The sequence below is a fragment of the Lytechinus variegatus genome, chromosome 3 (assembly GCF_018143015.1).
Source record: "Lytechinus variegatus isolate NC3 chromosome 3, Lvar_3.0, whole genome shotgun sequence".
Classification (NCBI taxonomy): Eukaryota; Metazoa; Echinodermata; class Echinoidea; order Temnopleuroida; family Toxopneustidae; genus Lytechinus; species Lytechinus variegatus.
Window position 1 is genome coordinate 15067188 of NC_054742.1, and position 11746 is coordinate 15078933.

At 31.9% G+C, this 11746-nt stretch overlaps 1 protein-coding gene across 3 annotated transcripts in view; it reads left to right on the forward strand.

The window, feature by feature from the left end:
* Positions 1 to 7415, forward strand: part of LOC121410305 — a 46835-nt gene extending 39420 nt beyond the window's left edge. For all 3 annotated transcript variants that reach the window (XM_041602299.1, XM_041602300.1, XM_041602302.1), the window contains 3 exons: positions 563 to 667; positions 2469 to 2664; positions 3571 to 7415. In XM_041602299.1, the coding sequence (XP_041458233.1) occupies positions 563 to 667; positions 2469 to 2664; positions 3571 to 3801 (532 nt within the window). In that variant the 3' untranslated portion in view covers positions 3802 to 7415. The remainder of the gene's footprint in view (positions 1 to 562; positions 668 to 2468; positions 2665 to 3570) is intronic.
* The last annotated feature ends 4331 nt before the right edge of the window (positions 7416 to 11746 follow it).

The window sequence follows — 11746 nt, forward strand, 5'->3', positions numbered from 1 at the left end:
AAGAGACAGGAAACATGGTTACTCATGTTACAGTTACGTTATATTTGTGTCTAGGGGTTATTTGACTCAGACATAATGTCAAATAGCAGTTGGAATGTGGAAACATGGAAATATTGTACCCATCATTAAAATTTTCAGGAAAATATTAAAGAATTACTGTGTAATATGTATTCAAGTGATTTTTTTTTCTGCAGTCCCACATGTGCAATATTTAATAGTGATGGATTGGTCTGTCAAAGAATTTGGTGAAACATAAGACAAAAAATTATTCAGACTGATAGACTTGTATCATTTTTTTAATGTAAGATCCAAGATTTGTGATAGACCAACAAATCAAGGAGATAAATCACATCTGTTATTTTGTTTTTATACATTGTCCACCAAATTTTGCAATTGCCTAAATACCATTAATCCTCAATATGTATTGATTTTCGTCACACATTTCATTTGTGAATTCAAAGTTTTTTTCTTACTTTTCTGTTGGAAAAACTTTAAAGTTCATTTGATTATGCTTCTGTTATTTGTCTTAAATGTTCTGATATATATTGTTGATTATTTGTAGGCATGCAAGTAAAGTAAGTCCATACAAACAGCAGAAACCACCAGTACCAGGTGCTCCTCGACCACTCAATAGATTGCGGATGGCTAGAGGCAGAGCTAGAACAAGGTATCTTGCATAAATAGTACTTTTATTGACACATTTCCATTTGATTTTGGAGTTCACATACTACCTTTTATGTATAATATACACTGGGACTCTAATTTTTAGGTTTGTGATTCTTTGGAAAAAAAAATTACTTTAAGTCAGTAAGTTTTTTACTGTTCTAGTAAAATTGAACCCCTGTTTATCATCTATGAATCCTTTTACAATGATTTTGTACATTTTTTTTTAAATGCAACATAACAAATAACAATCGACCTGAAAAAAGCTTTTGACACCGTAGATACTACAATACTTATAAGAAAACTCTCAAGAATTGGTGTTTCGATGGACGCCTTACACTGGTTCGAAAGTTACTTGTACAATAGGAAGATGTGAACTTTAATAGATTCTGTAATATCAAATATATCATAAATAAACTATGGAATTCCTCAGGGCTCCATACTTGGACCAATTTTATTTACAATTTACATAAATGATCTCATAACACAAGTAAAAAACTGCAAATTGAGACAGTGTTGTATTTTTCTCATAGAAATGTTGATATTATTGAAAAAAATATAAATTTTGATCTCCGTAAAATTCATAACTGGTTATGTTGTAATAAACTAAGTCTTAATGTTAATAAAACCATTTGCATGTTATTTGGAACTGGGAAAATGCTATCTAAATGTGATACTTTAAATGTAACTATATCTGGTAAACGTATTGATCAACGAAATACTGTTAAATATCTGGGAATGTACCTTGATCCAAAGTTAAAATGGAATATACACATTGACGAAATGTGCACTAAAATTAGTAAGGTAGTCAGCTTTCTGGCCCGTCTTAGACATTTTATATCAGAATCCAATCTTTTTGATTATGCAGATATTGTTTATGATTCGGCAAGCAAAAAAACACACTGAACGTTTGCAAAAATTACAAAATAGGGCCGGACGTCTCATTTTAAAAATAAATCCGTTTAATCACGTTTCAAACAATGATATTCATATAAAACTAGGATGGCAGTCTCTCAAATCAAGGCGTAAATCACATTTAAACATAATGGTATACAAATCCCTTCATAACTTAGCCCCACCTTATTTAGCAGAGTCTTTTCAATATTGTAATCATTCGTATTCTCTCCGATCGCAAGGAAATATTAAAATCCCCAAACCCAAGAGTGAATGCTGTCGAAGAACGTTCTTATATAGAGGATCACAAGAATATAAAAACCTACCATCTACAATAAAAATTGTCAAATAGCCTATTTACTTTTTCTAAAAATTTAAATCAGTTAATTCAGTCTTGCCGTGACCTTTAAAAGAAATACTAGAGACAAGTGGGTGGGGGGGGGTCGCGTTAGGGTATAGATGTATTCTCTTGTATTCTTTTTGTTGTTTTTCATTATTGTTTAGCTCAATTATGTCTTATGTTTAATTCTATTTTATGTCATGTACAGTAACTGTTGTTATGTCATATGTTATGTACAGTAACTGTTGTTACATATTTTCTGGACCCCAGGGAAGAACAGTTTTGTTACATTAACAAAGCTGAGTGGGTTTATCCAGCCATCTCACTTTTGATTTTTATTATGTACATACATTTACATTGTATTGTTTTTTTTTTAACATTGTGATATGGAAAATAAATACCAATACCAATTCTGTTAACCCTCAGCAGTGCAATTTATCTTGATGTTTTCTACTAAGTTTCTGAATTTTCTACTTTAAAATCTTATCCAAAAGCATGGTGATAAAATGGTCTAGAAATGATTGAATTTTATTTGAGAAATTGAAAAGTTCTTTCTTTTTTTTTAATGAAGTTCATGGACCATAGAGGGTCTGCTGAAAGACAATCCCAAGAAGCCTGGAGAAGGAAGCAAAGAAATGAAACTACAACAGGAACTACATAGACTACAAGAGGAAAAAGAGAAAACTGAAGCACAACTCAGAAAGCTAGAAGATGAGAAAAAGAAACAAATGGAAGAGATTGAAGAGAAGGCTAATGAAGCAGCTAAGGTATGTGGTTTATCAATAAATTTTGTTCTTTTCAAATTATACATTTTTTTTAAAGATGGACTATATTGATTTCTTAATATTTGCCTATTTAGTAAAAAAAAAGTTGTTTCTCTCTCTCAAGAAAAGCCCCACACACTCCAGCTAGGGAATTAGAAAAAAATTGTTCTTATAGAATAGTTGTAACATGTCCTGTTTGGACTGTTTCAACTGTAATGAATGTATGTAATTATTACCAATGCCTGGGCCAAATAATGTGTATTATTTTGTATGGATCCTTGTTATTTGATAAACCATTCACATCTCAGAACTGTGACTAGTCATTAACTTTACTGATGATTGCCCATCAACGGTCATAAATGAATTTATGGCTTAGGCAAAATGTTACCAATCATTTGATCAGGATCCACTTTGTAATATTTCTTATTTGAATGTAGTTAAGGATTTTCTATGGCAACCTGTTGTACATATATCCATGTGAATTTTTATGTTGCTTGCAGATAAGGTGTTTAAGCGTGTGTGTGTATTTGAGTTTTGTCAGACGTGTATCAATCAGATATGATTATTTACGTCTGGGACCGACCTTTAACGTCACCATCCAAAAGACGTGACCAGGGCTCGAACCTCTGCATCAATTTGTAACTTCCCCACAGCTTGGATTACAGGCGCACGCCACAAAGCAATATCAACACAGACTTATATACAATAGTTTGTAAGCATAATGGTGAAGTTATAATGATGACAGCAAGCTGAACTATTCTGGGACTGAAATCTAGGATAGGCCTTGGTCAGATCTATGTTCTTGTAGATATCGACAGCATGTGTTCCTTGATAGCAACCACCAATGAGCATGCTTGTAAGATGCATGTATAGACCAACTGAATCTCTCTATCTCTTTCTCTTTCAAAGGAACGTGAGCAAATCTTAAAAGGTGAAATCAGCCTACTACGTAATGAGCTAGTAGACCAGAGTCATAAGATGGCTGATAATAACAAGATGATGCTTAATCTTCAAGAACAACTAATGAACCTTCAATCTGAACAGCTGAGGTTGAGTGCCAGAGAGAAACGAGCCACTTCCAGTGTGACACCAAGAGGAAAGCAAACTTCTCAACAGAGCAAAATATGTACACTCAGTTGATTTGTATGATTGCTTTTTTATCAGAAAACTCTGAGTTATTATCTGCTTGAAGAGCTTGACAGCATTCTGGTATACAGGTAGACTAGAGTTGAGTGATTATGGATATTTTACAATATGGCTATTGTTTGCAAGGTCCTCAGCCATAAGGGGGTGTTGCAAGAAAATATTTGCAATTGATTGCCAACTTCAGTCGCAAATTTGCAAGTGATGGATGCTTCATCAATCCAATTTATACTTGTTGATGGAAGAAAAAGACCAGCAACTGCAAGCAATATGATTGATTTCAAGACTCAGAATAGACATGTAATTAATTGTAAGTTTATTGGAACACCCTATTGGTCAATGAACAAGAAATATTGCAGGAAACTAGAAGGTATTTCACATATATCTTTGGCTTAGATAGCTACATCACCTCCAGTCTATTGGAGTTAATTGATGGAGTGATGATACGATCTTAAAGTCATCCTTGATAATCTGAGTTTGATTGAGCATGATTATCAGGAACATACAACTCTAGACAGGAGCATGATCTTATTGCTAATTTTGTTGATGGAGTATCAACTGAATTGTTTTCGCGGAAACTACACTCTGTATGATTTGAAGTGGAGTTCCATCAAACAAACAAAAACTAGATGAAGTAATAGAACTTTCATTATATCACAAAGTGGTGCATTATCTGTGTTTCAAGACTTATTTCAACTGTTACCTTGTAATTGATTTGACAACATCTCTTAAGACTTGAACTTTAAACCTGTTGACATCACTATAAAGTAGTGGTTGAGTATTTGGGTTGTTATGCTCACATCAAATTTATTTTATTTTTTCTTTTTTTTCCTAAAACTTTTTACAATTGCAGTAGGTTGAGTTACATTTATACCTCAATCATTGATGTTCACTTTACTGGGTTATTTGAGATGTATTGAGGGCAAGGGGAGGGTACCATGATACCCCCCCCTCACGGTACCTCCTGTGATGTTTGCAAATTGTACTTATTTTACAACAAAACTTACAAGCTAGTATACAATAGAAATTCATTAAATAACTATTTTCCATTATGAATTTTATATGCAAATTTATTCATGACACCAATTTTCTCTTGTGACTTTCATTCTTTTCAAGATGTCATCTTTGTCATCTTATTTCTAGGTTTTGCAAAGGAAAATTGCTAAAGCTAATTTTGTCCTTCTTTTTTTTATAATTTCTTATTTATTTCTATGTTTTTTCCTCCTTTTTAAATTTTTTTTGCAATGAAAATTATTACAGAATATTTTACAACTGAATTCAACAATAAATCAAGTAAGCACACCAATTAGAATGAAAAATAATTTCATCTCCCATTGAGGTATACAATGAGCCATTATCTTGTAAAGAGTGGTGTTGCAAATTTGATCTCAAAAAGTTCAAAAAAAAAAAAAAAAAATTTGCTTCAGTATCTTTATGCATTCAAAAAAATCATGCAAAGCGTGGAGGGAGGCCATGATTCCTCCCCTGTTTTAGTATACCTAACATGTAATAGTCTGCACAAAACAAAGAGAGGTTAGTTAGTACAGAAAGTAAATCCAGTATGACCAAACATTTTGATGTTTTTACATTAGATTTTTTTAAACGGGAAAGTCATTGAATTAAGCATATTCAATATTGAGAAAGGTACTAGTAATGATTGGAAAAAAATGATATGAAGAAGATTATCAATTATTATAAATCTACATTTTTAGTGACATATTTGAGTATAAAATAAAATAGCTTTTGGTGTTTAATAAAAAAAAGAAGAGAAATTGTAATGCAAGTACCTTATTTTGATAAATATCTTTAAGCGATGCTTTACAGAAGTCTGCATTGAATGTCAGTAAAATATATGAACACTGGTTATTTTTTATGACATTTTCTTGTAACATTAGGGTCTTGTACAATAGGAGTTCCTATCTTTAGCTCCATAAATTATACTTTTGAGAGAAGTGCAAAACCATTTAGATCATACCTCATTTCATAGTACTTGTAGTATACAGATAGTTATTTTTATATTGTATATTTTGTATTTACACCTTACAACTCGGTAATAATACCATCCTCTACTTTCCTTTCAATTTTACATCAAATGTTTAATTGTTGCTTGTCTATGAATCTTATTAAAATATGATTAAAATTCTCATGAAGTTAGATCTATAATCCTTTCTTTATTTTCATGACGCAATTCTTGTTAATGCAACATTTGATCACCTTGATATGCTTATCATATTTGCACAGCTATTAAGCTATCATGCCTAATATTATAAATAAGGTGAAATTATACATATATTTAATGAATAAAAGACAAAAAAGAATGAAATTCAAGTTCTTAGTTTTGATTTTGTGCTGTGTACTATTTATACTTTGCTTTGTTCTATATCTGGTTGTGCTTTTCAATGTAAGAGTGAGCTAAAATGAAAATCTTTAGTCACCTGGCAGTATACCCAACTCATGAAAGTTTCGTTTGTACTTAGTTCTACATTTTTCTTAATTTTGGCACGATATATTTGAATTTTTTATGATCATTACTGTGACACTCTCAGAGTACCATTGGTATATTGTTGAATTAAAATTATATTGAATTTGATCTTTCATTCCATCCTTTTTTAATGGGATGTTATTTCTACTATTAAATCATATGAAAAATATCTATTGTTTCCATTTTTAAGGAGATTGATGTTCTGATACAGTCATTTTAGCAGCATTGGGCCCAGTCAGGTCAGTGACCTCTGTATTCCAGCTAATTTACACAAGTTTGAATATGTACGCATACTTATCCATAGTAATCTACCTTACACTTAGTATTTTTATGAATAATAATTCAACTTTGATGTCCAAGAAATATCCATTTACACGTATGTAAAACAGTGTTGGCCAACTTCAGTTCCATGTATAAAATATGTATGACTCTACACTGTGCATATTTAGGTACTTGTATTCTTGTGGTATTGATGACCAAAGGAAGTGTGTTATATGTTGAATTGTATGACACAATTTCCAGGAATGCACTTATTTTTATCTCTTTCCTAGAAATCATCTTAAACAATGTGGAATATTTTTAGATTTCATAGTAATTTATTTCAATTGTATTGAGTACAGTATCTGTGTATTCACCATGATATGTTGACACCGTGACGTTTTTGTCTTTTTTTCTGTAAAACAAACAAAATATGCTTTAATGACCTGTTCCCTCCATCATTGTTATGTACTATTGCCTAGCAGGCTAGAGCATTTGTATTCTAAGTAATAAATTTTAACATGCTTAATTATGATATTTTGAACATTGTATATAACAGAAAAATTGAGAATCAAAGTTTTGAAAACTATTTTATTTTACATTATTCCATGTATTTGTATGAAGTAAGGTTTATGTCTTATTTTTTTCATTAAGGAATCAAGCCAATGAAGTGTTTAAAGATATAAAGAAATAATAATATTATATCACAGGCTTGTCTACTTCAACTAAATCTATTTGAGCTATGGCTTCAAGATTTTTTAACTTAGCATATCTATGTTTCTACTGACTTTCTTCATCATAATGAGATGATCTAGGTACTCTAAACGATATCTCTGGTCACTCAATAAGAATCAACTGATTTTTCTTTTAATCTTGACAAAAATATATATAGTGAAAATTCTTTGGCTTTTGCCACCTCAGCTTCATGGAATAATCTTCTGAACTCATTTCAAACAAGTGATACATATTTTAAATCTACAACTTCTCTTAAATTTCACTTTAATACCTCAATTCAACAAAGTGAACTTAGCAGCACATCTTTTTTTTTTTCTTTACATATTTATTAAATTGTAATTTGAATGTCAGAAAAGGTATATTTACACAGTGTTACTAAATGATGAAATGTCTTTACCTCCATATAATTGTTGGTTACTTGTATACATTCTAATATGAATACTTACTCTTGATGATTTCTCAGTAAAGAATTCTGTAGAGAGTCTTTTGCTCAACATCATTTAAACAGTGACAGATTGGTTCCTTAATATATTTAAGAAATGAATGTATTACATTTTACATAAATTAAAAACAAAGTTTTATAACAAAAGTTATTTTCATGACAGTGATATTACCCACTCAGACAGTCAAAAGTAACCAGCTTTTAGTATTTTATGTGCCTTTTCTGATAACGTACATTAATTTATCAGATTGTTTTTCTCCAATTTATGTTTTTGTAAGTGGAGTATGCTTTTTCAATCTAAGATGATTCTCATTTCAGTTGGGCAATGTGTATTATTTCATGAATATTTCTTCACATTTCATTATCATTCAGAAGAGAAAAGAGCAAAATACTATTGTTATTTTGGTTATTTTTGTCTTGCATGCATAGCAGAGCAGACTGTATGCGCCACTTTTGCTACAGCAGTGGCGTCGTCAACATTAAAATCTTAACCAAGGTTAAGTTTTTGAAATGCCATCATAACATGAAAGTATATGGACCTTGTTCATGAAACTTGGACACAAGGGTAATCAAGTATTAATAAATATTCTGCCTGAGTTTCAGGTCACATGACCAAGGTCAAAGGTCACCTAGGGTCAATGAACTTTGATCATGTTGGGGGTATTTGTGGAATTGTCATAACTTTCAAATTTTATGGATCTAGTTCATGAAATTTAGACATAAGAGCAATTAAGTATCCCTGAACATCTTTACAATCTTAACCAAGATTTAAGTCTTTGAAATGTCATCATAACATAAAAGTATATGGATCTTGTTCATGAAACTTGGACATAAGGGTAATAAAGTGTTACTAAATATTCTGCCTGAGTTTCAGGTCACATGACTAAGGTCAAAGGTCATTTAGGGTCAACAAACTTTAATAATGTTGGGGGTATTTGTGGAATTATCATCACAACTTTAAAAAGTTTATAGATCTAGTTCATTGAAACTTGGGACATAAATGTAAGAGAAACCACGTTTCCCTGAATATCTTGTGAATGTTTCAGGTCACACGACCAAATTAAAGGTCATTTAGGGTCAATGAACTTTGGCCATGTTGGGGGTATTTGCTGAATTGGCATTACTTAGAAAGTTTATGGATCTACACATGTAGCTCATTAAACATAGACTTAATGGTAATCAAGTATAAATGATTATTTTGCCTATGTCTTAAGTCACATGATCATTGTCAAGGTCATGTTGGGTAAATGGCCATAGCATTTCATAATTAACGTTTTCTTTTGTGAATAATTATTCAATAGCTGTTTTCAAAGTCAGCACTTCTGCCATATCAAATCCTGTAATGCAGGCAAGAATGCCAGAGGCGTTTCCACTTGATACTTTATTGAGTCATAATGGTCCTCGGGGAAATCACATATTTGTCCCTGAATTGTGTTAAAATGTGATTCTCTTAATTCAACACTAAACCCTTATTAGACTTGTTGTTTGGTTTATTTGTTAAAATTTTATACCAAATTGACTGCCATTCCAGCTTTCTCTGTGTATCTTTATGTCTATTCCGTAGTCTATGTATGCAATTACAAACTGTGTGTGAGAATAAATTCAGTTTTGCCAGCATAGATGTTTCTGCCTTCATATTTGATTTTTATGCAACTACATTGAAAAAATAAGATTCCATCACTTATGGCACACCCTTTGTCACCAAAGGGACAAAAACCTTGTTGATAAACAAAGTGTATCACTTGAAACACTCGTTATATGAAAAAAAATGGTTTTTCTGTTTGTGACACCAAGTTTTTGCGATAAACCCTAGTATTTAATTTGAAAACTTATTAGTTTTTTTTCATCAGCGATATTTTAGCTGTTCTCTTTTACATTTCATTCAATGCATTGTTTATGTGTTTAACAAGCAGATAGGTAAATGACTAAATGCACTGGAATTACATTATTTTTCAAATGGATTCAACATAAGCACAGAAAAGAGCATAACATAGAAAAAAAAGGAACACAGATATACTGAATCTTTATGACTTCCGCTCATCAGAGCATAATTGTAATGTCCTGTATGACATCGTACTGTCCCATTATGGACATATTTGGATAAATCTGGTTACCCTGATTTCCCCCCTTTCAGTTCAGGTGTAATGATGGTAGTGATTGATATCGTATTTACGCGTGATAGCATTTGATATGGCAATTTTAAACTCGTATAGCCACTGACCCCTACGCCCCCCCCTAAACTGAAAGAAAAAATGTTAGAAAAACGGCAAAAGCAATGAACATGTAAAATATTTTCATCTTTCTTATTATATCTGCTACTCTACCAAATCTATGTAATGTATCTTTCATAATTCTGTTAGGGGCTTTTATTAACCACCCGGCCTGATAATTATTTTGTATCTAATGTCGATTGTAAAGGAATTATGCAATACGAGCTCGATCGGTCATCCTCGATTTCTATTTTGCAGTTTTAGTAGACTTACAATTTTTATTTTGTATTTGTTAAAATGTGAATATCCAGTTTTGCTTTTCAATATGAGGAGCAAATGCTCTGTAATCAGATTGGAATCAAATCCTTCGTCTTATTCTCAAAACCTGAACGAATAGAATTACACAGAAATACTGAATGAAGTTGATATCAAAGTAACGCTGAATTTCAAAATAAGAAGGAAAAGATCCGTCCTCTTTTAAAACATTCACAATACGTATTTAATCAAATTCCATTTTTTCAAGAAGATATTTTTCTTTATTATAGGATTTTTAAGATAAGATACATAGAATTGTTTGTAAAAATAAAAATATTAGTATTTATAGGACTACCCTTCAGCGATCATGTGTATGAACTCCCCATTATAGACAATGCTGGATTCGATCCAGAACATTCGCTCTGACAGGACTGTATCTATAATGCAGACAGGGTCAAAACCTTGGATCAATAAAACGTCACCTAAATATGACAGCATTTGCCTTGTATCAATTATAAAGAATTTAATTTCCTTTGTCTCTTATTAAAACCTACGTCCTTCAACGTTGTTTATGACGTACCCAGTCAAAATTGTTGGAAGTTGTGTCGATAAGAATGGAATTGGAAATGACAAAATCATTGGTCTGAGAGTCTGCCAAATTGATTATTATTGCATATTTAGAATAGGCAGAACTTCTCATTTTAAGATTATACTTCCTCAAGACCAGTGCAATCAGGAGTCGAATTATTTCCTTCGTCCAAAATAATGGTATGTCTGTTTTGATAAATCTATCTTTAATTATATTTTATGTTGATTTGTACTGATTTGCATACTGATGTAGAAATTAACAGTGTTTTCCTCCGACGTTCTACATATTAAATGAAATGTGGTATTAAAACTATATTCGATTGATCGAAGATGGTCGATGGATTATGGTTGAATGTCCGATGTACTTTCCGGCCGATGAGGGAAACGGCTTATATTCGTAAGATATGATTTAACCATGCAGACGATTGATTTCATCTTAAAAGAAAATCTATTTGGGGAGAAGTTTATAACTAAGACCTACAATGACACAAGCCGTCAGTCACGAACACAATATCTTGATTCATTATTTTCTGTATTTCTTCATTTTAAAATTACAGATGTCTGCGTTAGTGAAGATCAGTGGGATCCGATGTCCAAGACTAATCACACGTTATCGTATTTATCTTATACTTTTCTTTCTAGTTTTGTGTGTGATGTTACGATGTAAGATCAAAAAAAGCTTTGATTTGCCAAGTATTGTAAAATTATCAATTGGAGAATGGAATCAAGTGATATTATCCACAACCTTAGACGCGAAACAGTCCGTCTATCATCAGCAAGACATCCTGGATGACAATGGGAGTGTCGCTCATATTACACAATCAAAAGAAGAAATAAGCGATCTTCATCAGACAGTTAGCAGCACAAACACAAATGTGACGAAGCTAAGAAACATCACACAATCAAGTGATGGTCGTCTTAAAGATGGCAACCGGAACATCCTTGATGGTGCTACCAAACACCCTCAAAGAG